General features: G+C 41.8%; 1 protein-coding gene across 1 annotated transcript in view; it reads left to right on the top strand.

The window, feature by feature from the left end:
• ERO1A (endoplasmic reticulum oxidoreductase 1 alpha) overlaps positions 1-19,031 on the top strand; it is a gene marked incomplete at its 5' end in the record, with an annotated part of 649,578 nt that overhangs the window by 353,850 nt on the left and 276,697 nt on the right. Inside the window, 1 exon segment of the mRNA XM_044074334.1 lies at positions 3,447-3,693. Within this exon segment, the coding sequence (XP_043930269.1) occupies positions 3,447-3,693 (247 nt within the window).

The raw sequence follows: 19,031 nt of genomic DNA, 5'->3' as shown, positions 1-19,031 counted from the left end.
ACCTGCACTGATGACCTCACCTATGATTATGTGTATTGGTACTATGATTATTGTATTGGGCAAGCTATTTTGCCTTAGGGGCTTAGGTTGAGGGGCACACTGTGTAGGTAAGCTGTGTGTCTTGTGGTTTGTGCTGTGTTGTGGTGGTTGCGTGCATTTCTGCCTTGGAGGTCTCTGCTGTTTTGGTAGATTTCTATTGAGAGCCTCAGCAAAAGTGGATGTGTAGTTTGTGTTTTTATGTGAGAGCTGTGATGGGTGTTCTGGGGGGCAGTGTGTTCCACGTTGTCTATGTGTTCCATGTGGTGTGGTGCAGGTGTTGACATTTTCCTCTTGACCAACTAATCCGGTCTTGGCTGGAGAGGGCATGGCTAACAGTTTGGAGAAAAAAGTGCTTCTCTCACAAGTCTGAGTGTTGGGAGATAAGAGGAGAGGATTGTCTGTGTACATGAGGCAGTGGCTACACTGCCTCATAATGCCCAAGTTCACCAAGTTAATAGAAGAAAGCACAGGGAACTGACCTTTAGACATGCCAGGAGGGATGGTCATCATTACTAAGTACAGGAGCTGTTTCCTTATAGGATGTCTAGTGCTGGTAGCACTTGTGTGCTACAATAATTGATACAAAAAGCCTGATGAAGTGCTAGGCAAATAAGCTAATTAAAGTGCAAGAGAGAAGAGAACTAGCAAGTTCTAAGGGAAAATTGAAGAGCAGACTTTCTGGTACCGGTAATAGTTTACCCCATGCTATGCAGCATGCAAACCCAGGCTTTTAAGCCAGAAAGTTGAAAGGGATAGGAAAAACTCCCCAAACGGCCAAGAAACTAGAATTGTGGTAGATAGGCTACCTAGTGCTTATCACTCCCACTGATAAGCTGGAATGCTTCCCTCTAACACAGGAAGGTCTGGAGAACTCAGAAACTTGCAAAACAGTCCTGGATACAGCAAATCTGTATTTGGACTACTCTAGTAATAGGAAAGGTGGTAAGAAACAAGCTTAGAACCTTTTGTTTGTTTGGGGTTTTTTCAGAAAAAGCAATTAAAACAGAAACAAAAATACTTTAAATGCAGTGCAAACTTGCACACTTGAGTGTGTAGCAATATTAAAGCAAATACAGTTAAAATAAATGCAGTTAAATGAAAAAGACTTAAAGTACAGAAAGCACTATACTCAGAAAAAATCAGAATGGAGGCACTTAGTCTCTCTTTCTCAATTCTGTTGCTCTTGTCGTCTGCATGACGCCAAAACTGGATCTGCGGAGCTTAAGCATGGGTTAATTGTCTAGGCTTAAAACAGCCCACAAAGGCAGTTGGTGTAGTACTAATCCATGAACCTATGTACTTCATTATAGTTCAATTTGTTTCGTCTTTTCTGGCTCATGCCCTTTTTTAGCTTAGTTCTGTCATCTCTGGAGTTAGACCTAGTCCCATAATAACCACTGATGTGTTATTGATCTTTATAGATTCATAATTGTTCCAAGGCCACTGAATCTCATGACGATTCTGTCCTTGCCAGTACCTCCTTTCTTCAGGAGGGCCGTACCTGTTAATCCTGGAGTAAATTTGTGGATACTTATGCAGTTCTCTAGTTTGTGTTTAAAGGAAGATGATGAGTTGCACTGCTTGACATGCTGGAGAAGTTTATTCCAGATATGTGGGAGGTCCTGGGTTATAAACCTCCACTGTGTTTTATTTCTCTGTGGATGAAAATTTACATCCCTCATTTGGTACAGGTGGAGATACTGGACTTACAAAGAAACAGGAGAGCCATTACAGTCTGTCTAATGGAGATCTCCCTTCACAAATCTATAAGATGCTGAAGAAAGGGATAGAGCTTCCAGCCCCTCTTGTTAGCGCAAGGACTTTAGGCCTGTGATCTTTTTGATTAGGAGCCTTTGTAGTCTTTCTAATTGTTTGATATATTTAGTGAGATCCATTCCAAAGTGGGTGTTGTACTGTATATAATCTGAAAGCTGAGAACGGACTCTTTGTAGAAGTTACAGTGTGAAATTTTTCCATGCTTTGGAATTACTGCAGTAGTAGGTTGAGGTCAAGAAAAGGCTGCCCCACATTTGTTTAATTTTTGTAGTTAATCATCCAGACTATTTATAAACATAGATTTCAGCTGCATAAATTCATTCTGTGCATTTTATTTTGTGCAATGCCAGTCGTTACCACAATTCATAGACCTGGATTGTGCTAATGATAAGTAATTCATGGAAGAATTGCTGTGTCTTAGAGTGCACACTGTAGTGCTTAGTACACCAATTTGTGACATTCGCACTGGAGTCACTGGAGTGAATCTGTGTATAGCAGGGTAGTGATACACAGCACAACAGAGAACAGCTGTTTAATAAGGTATCCTATACTTTACTAAGTAGGTGTTCCCTGCTGTACTATGCTCCTATGGCACACATGGAGTCATAGCAGCATTTCATTCATTAAGCATGATGGTGGAGTAAGGGACATTACCATGTTATGCTGTCAGTAGTCCTGGTGAGAATTGTGCAGTGTTTCTGTTTAGGGGAATAGGAACACCTATTGCTTTAGTCAGAGGTTTGTTTGTACGTCAGGGAATGCCATAGCTAGTAGTTTTTGTTTCTGCTGTAACCAAAGATTGTTTTATTTAAGTGCTCATGTTGCTGTCTGGCTCTGTATGCAGAACAGTTCTTCAGCAGGGAAAGGGGGGGGGTGTAATCAAATGCAGTACCCCATCTGTTGTAGATATATGGTTCTGGTGCCATAACATACGTAGATGAGCTAGATTACATGCATTTTGTGTAGTGTGTCTGAATCATATATGATCCAAAGAGGTTAATTTACATGTGTGCTCTGTACTTGGATCATTGTGGCTATACAGTGGGCTAAGACAGGGTAAATAGACTTGCCACATTTTGTAGATTTCTTTGTGAACTGCAGAGGGCTTTGGTACACCATTCCAGTATAATGTACCAGCCCTACTCCGTGGAACAGAATGTTTATGAATCCCACCCTACAGTTTTCATTAAAGTGGCATCCAGATGCTCTTTAAACGTGCTATAGAAATCTGCCTGGAAGACATTCTTAAGTCTTCTTACTTATTTCTATATCAACATCTGTGTGTGAGTGCGCCTGTGATTTTTTTTTTTTAATTTGTTAGTAAAATATGTTTTTTGTCATTACTCTTTGTAGATAAAACATGGAAAAACTAGCTGATTTCTGCCAGTGTACGTAATAAGGTATTGAGCATTTTTTTAGATTTATTTTGTAGCAGTCAAAACAGGTTTTCATAGTGCTCTTCACTCTGTATTTAGGTTCTTGCCTTTGTTTTCCAGCGACTTTATTGTAATAAGCCCGTTTACTAATGACTTTGAAACCCTAAATTGCTGTTTCCATTTAAACCAGTATTTTTGTTTCTGCAATTCTTATTTAGGTTGTAAATGTATGTAACCATTTTATGTCATTTATAGATACCTGGTTTGAGCAAAAATGGGGTCACAATGTTACAGAATTTCTTCAGCGATTCGATGCCACTCTGACAGCAGGAGAAGGACCAAGAAGACTTAAGAACTTGTACTTTATCTACTTGATTGAACTGCGGGCCTTATCAAAAGTGCTGCCTTTTTTTGAACGTCATGACTTTGTTCTTTATACAAGCAATGATACTCAGGATATTGAAGTTAAAAAACTACTTTTGGAAATTTTACACTTCTCTAAGTAAGTACATTTTTTCTGTTGTGGTTGTGATTTTGTAGCCAAGAAAATTACAATATTAACATGATCAACAAAGTCCTTTTAAGTGTCATAGCCAGCAAACCCCCATTTGGGAAGCTTTATGTACAAATGAAATTACTAGTCAGTAAAACTTTATCACTAAAAAAGAAGAAATGGAAAGGAACGGATATGTGAACTAGCTTACCTGGAAACATCAGCCGAGTTAATGTAATTTATTGATTCATGTTTTGTGGTACGAATAATTATATTGGGAACTTGTGCTGAGTTGAACAGCTTGCCAAACGTGTTCCCTTTCTGCAAAGTAAAGTGAGCCAGGAGTTGCTATATTTAAGGAAGTGGTGTGGGGCAGGGTGTACCCAGCCTTTAAAAAAACAGTGATCTGATGTTATTTTCATTTGTTCCTCAACATGTGGGTTTGGATCTGATCCTCGGATCCAACTCTACCACTTTCCATAGCTCTGGGATCCGATTCTTGAGCTCCTCCCTTATCCATAATGCCCCATTCCCCCAAAATACCTCAGATCTTGTTTGCCGCTCATCGAAGACGGACCAGGATTGTTAGCGTCTTGTGGGTTTAGTGAGTTTTGTTTTCTTTTCCATGCGTGAGTACTATTTATTACCATAGTTGGTATTTTCTTCTTTTTCATTCTTCCTTCTTTTCTTTTCTGAAATGTATATTGTTTAAAATAGACAGCATATCTGACAAACCAGCTGGTTTCAAAAAATGCACTTCCTTTGGGCACAAGATTGCTCAATCTGATGCCCACAGGGAGTGCATTTTTCTTTCTTAGTCTGGTGCACCTGGAATCACACTGCTCTATTTGTGTTGGGTCTAACCAGTGTGTCCTTAGTGACAGAAGAATCAAGCTAATTTTAAGTGGACGTTTACCATCTTCTGCTTCTTCTATAGGCACCTCGTCTTCAGCGGCTCAACCCTCACCAAGAAGACAAAAGTGTCCAGGGAACACAGTATGCTTTCCCCAGACAAGGCAATCTCTTCAAACCGCCGAACCTCTTAAAAAGGTTCCCGTACCATTGTATCCTAAGGCTTCTGATACAACTTGTTTGGAGACCTCTCCTTCTTGACCCCATGCTCCATGGTTTTCATGGAGCCGGTTTCCCCGAGGCTCGGATCACCCTTTCTCCAGAAAACGCCTAAAAGGACTTCCAGGCTTCCTTGTTACCTCCTCCTCCATCAGGTCTTCCCACAGTCTTTGGGAAGCTGAGGTTGATAGAATGATGAGGAAATTTCTCAGGACACAAATCCAGATGGGGTTTTGCCAGCTCCATCCCCCACCGGATCTGTGAGCCACCATTCTGCTTTTGTACCAGTTTCTCCTTCTCTGCCCTGCCCAACCACTTCGGAGTGCTTGAATCTGAAGGTCCTGAGAGTTGAGATGTCAAATCCAACAGTACCTGTTGCTTCGACTCCAACCGTTTCCCTGACCTGCTCGGCTCTCACCGGGTCGGAGAGGGATGGCTCTCAGAGCCTAAACCTTGATGTTTGATCCAAGAGGTTGACTTGGAGTCCGAAGCTTTCAGAGCAGTCGCTTCCCCTCAGAGCTTTGGTGTTCAACTTCTCAGTGCCAACTCCCCCTGGAGTGGGGGAGCCATGCGACTCCGGAGTTGTCTGCTCTGAGAGTTCCAGCTCCAGAGGAATTGTCTTTGATGTGCCCAGGTCCTTCCACCTTCGAGGTGGTGGAGAGGGTTTTCTTTCTGCACAGGAGTGCCCCCAACTCACACATCCTCTGATCTATGTCCCGCCCCCTTGGATCCTGTGCCTGAGTCCTCTTTTATACCATCTCCAGGACAGCCAACCCAGAAGAGCTTCCAATTTGTTCCACCTTCGGAGCTTCTCATCTCTTCTGATATCTTCCCAGAACATCCCACCAGGGAAGTGCCTCATAAGAGAAAGTGCAAGAGGCAACACTTGGATTCTCCCCAAGAATCCATCACAGAGGACATCAATTTTGATGAGGCGGAAGAGTCCCTAAGATCTCCACCTGAAGACGTCTCATTTGAAGACATTTTTGAAATCCTTCACCAGAAAGGTGGTTGGTCTGCCCACAACCCTCCCCAGGAGGAATCTGTGTTTTTGGAAGCTTTTGGGTCTGACCTCATCTACATCTTGGCTGCCCCCCCCCCCCATGGATGACCTTATTGATCTTGTCTCCCGCAGGGCATTTGAAGGAGCCAGACACTGTGGAACCCATCCCTTAGCGCCTGTGCAGACAGACCATGCAGGACTAAGGGTATCCCTGGAGATGCCATGGTTGTTGTGGCAGCCACCAAAAAGGAGCTAGCTGAAAAAAGCTCCATTGTCCATCCCCCTAACAGGGAGTCTAGGTCTTTGAACAGGTTTGGTAAGCAGGTTTATGCTTCAGTGATCTTTGCATTGCGATCGCTGAAGTACCTGGCACACTTCACCAGACTACAGAGGGACTTAGTCAAGGAACTGTTTAGCTCTGTCCCAGTGTCCATGTCTGCTGAGGAACAGTAAACCTTTTCCTCTGGGATGACCACCCTGCAATCTACATTAAATGCGTCCATGAGGTTAATCTCACATGCTGCAGAGGGTACCTCAAGGGCTTCCGGTTCTGGCATTGCCATAAGGCATCATGCCTGGATACGGCTTTGTGACTTTGTGGATCCTTTCAAGGCATCCTTCATCAGTGTTCCTTTTGATGGATCTTCATTGTTTGGTCTCACAGTTAGAGACTCTCTCTCCCATAGTGAGAAAATGGAAAGACCTTGTTTGCCATCAGAATCCATTTTTCTACCCCCAAAAAGACCTTTCTCCAGGAACCAGCTTGGTGGTAAAAAGATGTGGTTCAAAAAGTTTCAAGGTCCTTTCCAGGAGTCGCAAGGAGATTTTTCCCCCAGAGGCAGAGGGGGAAACAACTACAATGTTAGACACTGCCCACGAGGCAAAGGGGGTCCGCAAAATCAAGGATCTTGAGATTCATTCTCGGATAGATCTTTCCATTGCTTTGGAGAAGTTACTATCCTTCTATGGAGGCAGTCAGGGGACATTTATCCTTGCACCCAGATGCCTGACCAGCCATCACAAACTATCTTTGGATGCAAAGGATCATATCCAAGGATATTTCATCGATTTTTACAACTCCCCAACCAAAGAAGAATCTTTCCAATCTTTCTCCCAATCAGAGGAAAGCAGCAGCAGCAATAGAAATTACTACGCTGCTAGAAAGAGTCTTCCAGAAAGTCCTACCAGACCAAATCAGATCGGAATCTACTCAAGGTTCTTTTTAGTGCCAAAAAAGACAGAGGACCTAAGGCTAATTTTGGACCTAATATTTTTGAACAGGTCAGAAAAGAACTCAAAATTCAGATGGCCACAGTCCAGTCCATTTTACCACTACTATAGAAGGACGATTGGGTGTTTTCAGTCAAACTTCAGGATGCATACTGTCATATAAAAATGAACAGATTCTCCAGAAGGCTACTCCGCTTCCAGCTGGGAGCCAGTCATTATTAATTCAGAGTATTCCCCTTTGGTCTCACCACAACCTCCAGGGTGTTCACCAAATGTATGGCAGTAGTAGCAACTCACTTGAGACTGCATGGATTCAACACATTTCCTTATCTAGATGACTGTCTCCTAACTGCATCAACCAGGCATCTACTGACACAAGCCAGAGATCATCTGCTACATCTAGCTCCCCCTCTGGGTATCACAATCAACATGCAAAAATCTCAACTACATCCCATACAGATGATCGACTTTATAGGAGCACGTCTGAACGCAACCAGTTGTCTAGCCTGCCTACCTCCACACAGGATTTCCATGTTAAGACTGCATATCAGAGAAATTCTGGCCATCTCAGCACCCCTAGCAAAACTAATTCTCAGAGCATTAGGTTTGATGGCTGCCACTATAACATTGATCCCAACAGTACGACTGCACATGAGAATTCTGCAGTGAACTCTGGCATTCATATGGTCCTTGCATTAGTACCCACTGAATCATTTTATCCTGAGTGTGCAAGGGCTCTCCTGTGGTGGCTCCACTCGGAAGAAGTCGAACAGGGATGTCCTTTTGTTCTTTCTATCCCCAGTGCCATGCTGACCATGGACACCTCCCAGGTGTGTGTGTGTGGGGGAGTGCATTATCTGGCTCAGATGATCCAAGGCACATGGTCTACACAGGAGACAATCTGTATATTAATGTTCTGCAGATAAGAGTGGTGCCAGTAGCATTGCAAGCCCTTCAGAGTTTTCTCCCTGTAGGGTCTATTGCAGTAAAAACAGACATGTCAGTAGTATGGTACATCAACAAGCAGGGAGGAACCAGATCTTACCCACTGCTTTGAGAAGTATTGAGGGTTTGGCAATGGGCAATTTTCTTCCAACCGCTTCCTAACCGCAACACACATTCCCAGGAAGTCTCACTTTCTAGCTGATGGGCTCAGCAGAATTATCCTGATGCCTCACAAGTGGTATCTAAATCAATCAATGGCAAACATTATTTTTCATAAATGGGGTCAGCCTTGCTACGACCTCTTTGCATCCCCTTCCAACAACAAGTACAGCAAGTTTTTTGCCCTGATCTCTCCACAGGGACAGTCACAGAGAGATGCTTTAGTCCATGTTTGGTCCTCCAGTCTTCTTTATGCTTACCCTCCTCTTTCTCTCATCCCCAAGTTCCTGCAGAAAGCACAGAGGTTGAAAAGCAAAGTGATCCTCATTGCTGTCTTTTGGTCTCGACAGGTCTGGTTTCCCTTCCTTTGGTCTCCTCTAATATGACCTCCATGGACACCGGAACAGGGCATATTCACCAGGATTAATACCAGGCTTTCATCCCTGGTTCAGAAGATTTTGATATCCTCACATAAAGCTTCTACTAGGAAAATGTATAAGAGCAAATGGAAAAGGTTCTCTATAGGAGTTCAGCAAAAACACTTAGACTCCTTCACAGCTCCTGTTCTGGCAGTTTTAGATTTTCTTGCTTTAATTTTCCTAGATGGAGCAAGCAGCCATCTCGAATTTTCACATTGGAGAAAACTCTTCACTTGCGTCATCCAAATTGTGTAAGGCCTTTCTTAGGGTTACCTTCTTACTTAGACCTTTTGTAAAGGACCCCACTCCTCCTTGGGACTTAACCATAATCTTACACGCTCTTGTTCATCCCCCTTTTGGACCTTCAGCCAAAGTTGACTTGAGTACCTTTCTTGGAAGACTGTGTTATTTGTAGCTATTACTTCAACTAGAAGAGTATCTGAATTGCAAGCACTGCCATCCATACCTCCATACTTGAAGTCTCTGAAAACAATATCAATCAATTCATCAGCCTATCAGTATTCTTTCCAAATTTACAAAACAAAGGTGAATATACTCTTCTTCATCTTCTAGATGTTCATAGGCAATTGTGCTTTTATCTAAATAGGACAAAATCTTACAGAAAATCCAACCAGCTTTTTCTCTTGTCTGATATAAGAATGGGAAGACCAGTTGCCAAAACCACACTAGATAAATGGATAACAGATTGCATTTCTTATGTATATTCTTCCAAAGGTATTACACTACCTAAACATTTTAAAGCTCATTGTACCAGATCAATGTTTACATCTCAGGCCTTCTGATCCAGAGTTTTTATTGATGACATTTGTACAGCTGCTTATTGGTCAAATTTCCATACCTTTATTGCACATTACAAACTGAGTATTATTTCTAGAAACAGAGCTACTTTTGGTTCTGCAGTGCTTCAGAATATCCTTCCATGACAGCCACCCGAGGTTATTGTAGCTGTAGCTGGGGAGTCTGTCCCACAGGTTTAGGAACAAATGAAAATGACAACATCAGAGAAGGAAGATGTTCTTCGTGTTTCACTGTTGCAGTCATTACATTTGGGTAATCTGCTGGCAGGTTGCCCTCAGTCGGCCTGAATAACAAAGTCTTGGGTCCTGCGTCGGTTGCTGTCTCCTCTTCCATGACGTCAGGTCATCAGGGGTATGAAACATGCAGCTGACGCCATTTTATTCAATCTTCTTGCTGCGAGGTGCCCGAAGCAGAAGCAGTTCGCAAATGCCGGTTGGCTGACTCCTGAAATTTTCGCATTCGAGTTTCAAAACTGAAGTCTTCAAACTAAAGCTATGTACCCTGTTTGGGAAACCTTTTCTTGCTCCTTACCAATGTCAGTAAAAGTTAATAATTGCATTACTTGTGGGAAGCAAATACCTCATAAGATTTTCATTTGTACTGTATTCCTTGCCTAGGCCCAGATCATAACGTGCCTTGCTGTCTGTTTTGTGCTAGATTTAACGAATGCACTATAAGGCATTTGGTATAGTTTTGCTTCTAAATATTTTGGATCGAGATTTAATTATCCTGAAATGTCATCTGTTAGCAGTCCGACTACTGGAGTTCACAAAAAAATGCAAAGAAAAAGACAGAGACAGACTGTCGAGGTCTAAAACCGACGACAAAGCTTCTCCCAAGCCGTTCACCGGTACTCAGTGAGGCACTTTCGCAGCCCCTGATACCCGCTACATTTGAGTCGCAGGCCTCTACCGAAACCCATTTGGAGTCCAGTATGCTACGAGATTCTCAGAGTATTGAGCCCGTGGATGTCTGTCCCTTGGATGGGTCCGGAGCCGCTGAGCAGGCATTGGCTTCTGAGGGTGTTTTCAGGCCTCAACATTTTTATATTAAACCAACGCCAGCCTCAAAAACATCTTCTGTGTCTAAAAGACCAACACATGAACCAAGTGCTCAGGCCCCTATGCCTAAAAAACAGATGATCAGAATTGCTGAGGGCTTAATTACCTTGATCAGGGGTTCCCAACCCCCCCCCCCCCCCCCCAGCTAAGAGGCCTAGGCAAGGCACTGATTATGAATCTTCAGATCAGGTTTCCATTTCTTCTGATTCCTCTTCTGATAAGGAATTTTCTATTCCACCCTATGAGGATTCGGATGCAGAGGAATCCATCCCATCTGCATCTCCTTGTAAGGATTACTGTTTTGGAGAGACTTTGCATACTTTAAGGGAACATTTTCACTGGGAGAGTCAGGACTTGCCTGAATCAAAAAAGAGACTTAGGGATTTCCTTCTTCCTCAGCATAGGCCTTTGGCTCTACCTCCTGTATTAGACATTGTTGATGTGTTTTCGGAATCAAGCATGGCTCCTGATTCCCTACCTCCGGCTCCCAGTAAGCCAGAGAGATATTACAGGGTTCCTGACTCCCACAAATTTCTATTCAAAAATCCTGCTGCTCATCCAGAGACTTTCTCAGGCTCCCAAGGGTGTAAAGGCCTCTACAGCCAAAAATCCTACCCCTCTGATAGAGACTCCAGAGCGCTGGATAGATGGGGATAGAAGGTTTATACGTCTGCTACCTTGGCAATCAGAGCCTTAAAACTGCCAGTTTCATATGCTTAAATATCAACAGCATGTTATGGGCTTACTGAAACAGAAAATGATGTTGATTTCTGATTGTATGGAAAATAGAGTTACAGGAATTATTGCATTCAGCAAAACAGGTTGGAAAGCATACTTTGCAATGTGGTTTTGATTCCTTGGAGGCCTCTTGCAGGGCCGCAGTTACTGGATCTGTGATTAGAAGGCATACCTGGATCAAGGAGCAAAATCTGCCTGATCATGTTAAAGCTAAATTGTTGGATGCCCCCCTTGCAGCATGATACTCTGTTTGGTAATAAGGCAGAAGAGGTTTTAAAGAAAATGGAAGTCAAAGCTAAATCTATGCAAACTGTAAAAGACTTCTTGCAAGTGTAGCCACCCAGGTTTAGTAGGCACTGGCCTACTAAAAATTGGTCCTTTCCTGTGTCCAACAGAGCCACCCAAGGCAAATCCAGGCACTCAAAAGGCTCCAGATACCAATCTCAGGGTTCTTACAGGTCAAAGCAATGGAGTGCCTCCACCTCCAAATCTGGAGGAAGCAGAGCACAACCCTACAGTAAGCAGTCTCAATGACTTTCCTCTACCATCACCATCATGCTCAAACTTGGCAGTTAATTACCCAGGACAAGTGGGTATTGAACATAGTATCCCAGGGGTACAGATTTCATTTCCATACTTTGCCATTTCTAAACGGATGGCCAGATCTGCCACAAAATCAGTGGGCAGAGACTTAGAAACAAGTTATGCCCCTCATGGATATGGGGGCTATTCAACCAGTACCAGAAAAGGAAAAAGGACAAGGTTTTTATTCAAGACTTTTCCTGGTACCCAGAAAAGACCATTCTTGGCTTCCAATACTGGACTTATCGATTTTGAACACATTCCTGGACATTCCAAAATTCAAAATGCTGACTTTACAACAGCTACTGCCTAAGGCAGGGATGCTTGGTTAGTGACTTTAGGCTTAAAAGAGGCATACCTACATATCCCAGTAAGGGAATCATGCAAAAGATACCTCCACTTCAAGGCAGTTTTTTTGCATTACCAATTCTCTGCACTGCCTTTTGGCTTGTCTACTGCACCCAGGGTCTTTACAAAGTGCCTGGCACCAGTAATTGCATTCTGCAGACAAAGAAGCATACAAATTTATCCTTACTTGGACGACTGTCTCATTCAAGCAGAGGACAAGGACACTCTTCAACATCTGGCATTTGTAAAAAGGCTTCTAACATGCCTAGGGTACACAATAAACGAAAAGAAATCCCAACTGGTACCCTCTCAAATAATTACATTCCTGGGTGCAAGCTTGAATACAACTGCCCAGATGGCTTACCTTATGCCAGACAAACAAAGGCAACTGACAATATATTTCAAACAAATGGCAACAAAAACCCTATCTGCAAGACAAATTCTGCAGGCTTTGGGGTTTCATGGCATCCTGCATTCTACTAATTCCATATGCGAAACTGCATATGAGGAAACTTCAATGGTACTTAAAAGGTTTATGGAGCCAACATTGTCACAGTCTGGAAACAATGATTCCTCTCATTCCCTGCCTACTACAGAAGTTTCTTTGGTGGGCAGAGACATGTCACCAAAACAAGGGACTGTCATTCACTCTACCCCCTGCCACCCAAACCCTAACTACAGATGCATCAGACTATGCTGGGGGGCCCACCTGGGGGGTAGATGCATTCAGGGCAAATGGAGCCCAAAACAAATGCATCTGCATATCAACCAGAAAGAGATGCTAGCTGTTCAGAATGCTCTGACAGCCTTCAAGGACTTGCTTCATCCAGGACAACTACTGATAGACGGACAACACCACGGTCATGTGGTACATAAACAAGCAGGGGGGTACACATTCCTACCCCCTTTGCAGACTAGCTATGGCATTGTGGAACATAGCTTTGACTTACCAAATAAATCTTCAAGCTCAATTCCTGCCAGGAAAACAAAATACTCTGGCAGACGACCTAAGCAGAAATCTTATGGACCCACACAAATGGAAACTGGATCCACAAATTTTCAGCATGTTAACACAGAGATGGGGGAGCCCAGACATAGATCTATTTGCCTCTCCCCCAAATTATCAGTTGGGCAAATTCTGCACAAGAACTCATCATAAAAAAGCATGGAAAGTGGATGCCCTATCCTTCAGTTGAAAAAACCTATCAGTCTATGCTTTTACCCCTCTGCCTCTTCTCTCCAGGGTCTTACTAAAAGTCAGACAGGAAAAAACAAAAATGATCCTAGTTGCTCCAGTCTAGCCTCGCCAACACTGGTACCCACTTCTAAGGAACATGTCTCAACTTCCCCCTTGGTACTTGCCTCAAATACCTCATCTAATGTCTCAGCAGAACAATCAAATTCTGCACACTCAGCTCCAAACTCTGAACCTTGCAGCATGGCTGATCATTTAATTATTCAAACAACACCTCTCAGTAAATCTGTGATGGATGTCATTTTGGAAGCCAGAAGGACTAGTACTAGAAAATCTTATGCTGATAAATGGAAGAGATTCTGTGCTTGGAACCAAGCACAAGGAACAGACACAGCAAAGCCCAATATTCCTCAGACTTTACAATATTTGACTGAGATGCTCGACAAGGGCCTATCTTTTTAATAAAAATCCATGCCTCTGCCATCTCGGCTCATTACAACACAGAGCCTCCCTTCTTTTCTCATCCTCTGCTTAAACAATAACTTAGAGGGGCCAAAAATTTAAGGCCTCCCAGAAGATCACCACCTCCTGCACGGGACCTCAATTTTGTGCTGGAAAAACTCACCCTGTCTCCTTTTGAACCAGCAGCTACTGCGGTTATAAAATTTCTATCTTGGAAATCCACTTTTCTCTTGGTAGTCACTTTAGCAAGAAGGGTTTCAGAACTACAGGCTCTCATGGCTGTGGAGCCTTTTATTACATTTTACCTGGACAGGGTGTCCCTCAGGACCAATCCTTCTTTTATGCCTAAGGTGGTATCCAGTGTGGCTCTTAACCAGACAGTTCACCTGCCAACATTTTACCCAAATCCGCAGAACAAGGGGGAGCGGATTCTGCATTCAGTGGACGTACACAGACAACTAAGATTCTACTTAAATAGGACCAAATTTCTAAGGAAGTGTGAGCAGCTACTGGTCAGAGGGGAAGGCTATATCAAAGCAGACTATTTCTAAGTGGATAAGCCACTGCATTCATTTCTGCTACTTGCACCATGGTAAACCTGTGCCCAAGGGGATCAGGTCTCATTCCACCAGGGCTGCCTCTACCTCAGCAGCTTTTCTCAGAGGGGTTCCAACCAAAGACATTTTAGAGGCTGCTACTTGGAGCTCTGTTCATACCTTCACAAAGCATTATCATTTGCCTCTCTTCTCCAAATCCAGGGCAGGCTTTGCCACTGCAGATCTGCAGGGATTATAGCCACTCCTAATGCTGTTTAGTTCCATCCTCCCATCCATAGCTTTGGGATTCTACCCAAATGTAATGACTGCAACAGTGAAACACTAAGAACATAGTACAGTTGTGTACACTTACCATAAATGTAGATGTTCGAGTGTATTCACTGTTGCAGTCCAGGTTACCCACCCACCATCCCCCTTTTCTATACCTTTTCTTTCCTTCACTATATACTAAAGCCTTTGTAGTGTATTTGCTGTTAGATGAAGGTAAAGTTTATGTTGCTAAAAGTGCATTTACATATATTTTTGTCTCATATATATATATATATATATATATATATATATATATATATATATTTTTTTTTTTTGTGCTCCCCATTTGGGGGGCACCTGACATCTGGGGCAAGAAAAACTGAATAAAATGGTTTCGACTGCATGTTTTATACCCCTGACAACCTGACGTCATGGAAGAGGAGACAGCAACTGATGCAGGACCCAAGCCTTTGTTATTCAGGCCGACTGAGGGCATCCTGCCAGCAGATTACCCAAATGTAATGACTGCAACAGTGAATACACTCGAACATCTACATTTATGGTAAGTGTACACAACTGTACTTTTTGTACTCACCATAACGTTCCATCTGTGTTATCAATTTTCATTGTTCCTCAACCTCCCCCCCACCCCGTCCATGATTGAGAGACCTAATGGATATGCCTATAGGACCCGTGGTACTGTTTGAGCTCCTGAACTTTATGCTGTAACTTTCTATCAGTTGTTCATAATTTATATATAAATAATGTAGATATACTGTAAATATGTTGACAGCAAACTTGATCTGAGGTATTCAACAGTAATATTTCTAAACTCATGCATATTATCGAGGTAACCCTTATTTTCTGTTTAGCATTCTGCAGTTGCTCCTTTTCTTGTTCTGAGAGATTCCACCTGTTTTGCAATACTTTAACATTTGCTAGTCCCTCTAAATAATTCTTGTTGCTTCTTAACCATATCTCACTTTCCTTTATTTCCACCCTAGTTTTAAACTCCACTTTAATTTTATCCCACTCCCTAGCTATATTTCCAGAGTAACTTTTTATCTTCTGCAGTAGCTCCTGAATTAATTCTAAAACCCATTCTTTAAATTCCTCTCTTTTCAGTTGATAGGTGGGAAAGCACCAGTGTCTCATTTTTGTTTCATGCATTTGTATTTTAGTTATTATTGGCATGTGATCTGAAATAGTTATTGGGTGCATTTCAAGGCCTTCAATTACATGCACATCTTCTTGGGAGATATAAATTCTATCTAGCCTAGCCCAGTTTTTGTGTCTTGGAGAATAATATGTAAATTCACTCCACACTCCTGGTACTGATTGCACATCTTCAATGCCAAACATTTTCATAAATGTCTTCAAAAGTCTACCCTCCTTTGTTATATTTCCTTCTAACCCCCCCCCCAGACACAGCTTCACTGTTGCAGACCAAATTCCAGTCTCCACCTGTAAGTAATATTCCTTGCTAAAAGCTGATTATTTCTCCCCGAATTTTCTTAAGCTCCATTTTAGCAGGTTTAGGTGGAATGTAAATGCATGCCAGTGTAATCCTTCTCCCTTGCCAGTAGTCCCGTAGTACTGTATATCTTCCATTGTTTATTTATTTTTATTTATTTAACATTTGTTTACCAGGAAAGTCCTACTTGGAACAAAGCTAATTTTCAGTGGAGGCCCGGGGAGAAACACCCCAGATGCACGTCTTTGCAATGTTTGAGGAAACCAGAGCACCTGGAGGAAACATATGAACCCAGAACGTACAGACTCCACACAGAAGGCACCCCAGCTGAGAATCCAGCCGGAGAACCTCTTGCTGTGAGGCAACAGTGCTACCACTGCACGACTGCACTGTCCAAAACTACCTGCACCAGGAGAGGCACAAACTCACACAACCTTGGCATTGCTTAGTACTGCTTTACAAGTACCATGCGCTAACCAATTGCACCACTGGATTGTTATCTTTTTTCCTCTTCTGTCACTTTTGGACCTTCTCTTGCCATTAATATAAGTACTCTTCTTTTCCTTTGCCCCAGATATTCTGCTGAATAACCATCCTGAAAACCTTTCTTTATGAAATTCACATGTTCACTTCTTTCCAGGTGTATCTCCTGTAGCATAGCAATTTGCACTCTACATTTTTAATATAGTTCACTGCTCTCTTTTTTTATATTTATCTGTAAGACCATTCATATTGAAAGACATTACAGAAAGCATTATTTTCTTATATAGTTATTACCACCTTTTATGTATAACTGCTTTTTTGATAAATGTCTAGTTCCAACTTTTATGTTACATGCCTGTACTGTTAGGCAGGTTGATCTTTTATACAGTTTCTTGTCATATCCATTTCAGCCTATGCCACATCTTGTATAACTTTTTATTTTTTTTGAAAGCCCTCAAACAGAGCAAACAATCCCCCTAAAAAAAAAAACAACTAAAACCTATCAACTTAATAAAACACAAAACTATGTACATGTTTTTGCTTCCTAATAAGAACAAAAGTTCTGCATTGATAGCCACACAGACAGGCTAGAGTTAACCAAAAAGAAAGGTTAGTCATGCTAAGATGCATTGTACAGCCTGTGCTATTAGTAAGTGTTATTTGATTTTTGTCTATCTGTATAGCTCACCCAGCTGAGAAAACACTTGAATGATTTCAGTAAACACTTTACCCAAGCCATTTCTCTTTATCAAATTGTGTTGTAGTGACATGCAAACCAGACACACAACTGCTAAGCATACCTTATTCACCATAAAAAAACTTTTATAATATTCAATATTCTTTTTCATCTACATGCTTTGTAATAAACTTGTTACTGGATAATGCGTAGGGTCTTAACCCAGTCATTTCCCTATGCAAGCATGGGGGAAAAGCACAGTGATTTTTCTTTTGTCATACTCTCTTAACCAGACCTTTCCTCCCCCCTCCCCTTATTATTTTTTACATTGACATGCTTACATTTCTTAAAATTGAACAAAGAAAAAGAGATGAGGGAGAAATGGAACAAAATCACTTGTTTATATTAGTATCCCCATTGTATTTAAAAAAACAGAAAACTTTACTTCAAGTCTAATTGGTTTTTGTCCTATCTTTTAAAGCTCTCCCAGCTGGGAAAACCCCGGATTGCTTTCAGAGAATATTATATCGTAGCCAGTTTCTCTTTTCTTTTTCCCCTCAGCCAATCCCCTTCCACCAGACTGTCTCCGGTTTCTCTTTATCAGATTGTCTCCATGGAAACATGAAGACCAGCTGCATAATTGCTATCAAGTATACATCCATTTGCTAGAAAAAAAGCTTCATAATTTTTATTTACTTACACTGTCTTAAAAGTAATCAATCTAATGTCCTCTGTCCAGTCATTTCCCCATGCAAGTATGAGAAAAAAGCACATGCATTTTAACTTTGTCATGCCTTTTTAACCAGGCTGTTTTGTGTCACATTGCATTGCCTGTATTTCTCAAAACTGTACAAGAAGAAAAAGAGAAGAGGGGAGAAAAAGAAAACAGCAGCACCTGTTTACAATCCCCATTACACTTTAAAAATAGCATGAAAAGAAAACACTACACCAGAAATACAGTACTATTAAGAAAAGAAAAGTGGTTTCTTTACTTAGTTTTCTCCTCTCTGTTCCCCTCCCCAAAGCATTTTTCTGAACATTAATGAAATGAAGACGGGCATATACTTTCCCCACAAATCCAACTAATTTTGAAAAAGTCCAGTATTTCCAGATTTTCTTGTTCTGTCATATTTCACAAATATAATTATCACATTGTTATCCCAGAGAAAGTTACTGGTTTTATTACTGTTCTCCATTACCCACATCCTGTCTCTGCTTCATTTCCAATGTACTCTCAATTCTTCTAGTCAACTCTCATGCTCCCTTCCTTCTCTCCAGCACTTTTCGTGCATGAAGAAAAGGTTTCACAGATAGTCTCTCTGAGGTCTACATTACCAGAAGAACAAGAATCAGAGTCTCCTGTTTCACAGCTCATTTTTTTGTTGGACAAACTTTTGTATTTCTTCCTTAGCATGCACTTCATCAAAAAATGATTTTGTCCCTCCAGGAAAGAAAAACTTAGACAGCTGGATGCAGCAGTTTGGATCTCACACCTGCGTCTCTACATGCCCTGAATAGTGGAATGAATTTACTACTCTTCTGCCTGGTGTGCAATGAGTAAACATTCACCACAAACACTCTGGCTGTCTCCCACTTGTAGTGTTTTGTCCTTCTGCCACAGTTTTGTCAGACTCGACTCCTTCTGCTGGTAAGATTGCATCTGTACTATTAAAGGTCTAGGTTGCTTTCTTAAAGCTAGGTTTGGAGCATACACACAATGTGCCCCTTCAACTAACATTTCCTGCTGTGGAATACCAGTTCAGTTGCATATTTATGCTTTCATAAAACTAATGCAGCCTGTTCCTTCCAGCTTCTCCGGTATAGCTGAGAATCTCAAGTTTTCCCTACGTGCTTTGTCCTCTAATTCTATTATTTT

Source organism: Protopterus annectens, chromosome 6.part0 (genome assembly GCF_019279795.1).
Source record: "Protopterus annectens isolate FY-2018-M chromosome 6.part0, PAN1.0, whole genome shotgun sequence".
NCBI classification, from domain to species: Eukaryota; Metazoa; Chordata; order Ceratodontiformes; family Protopteridae; genus Protopterus; species Protopterus annectens.
Note: the sequence above shows the minus strand (reverse complement) of the source record. Positions and strands in the feature narration are given on the sequence as shown.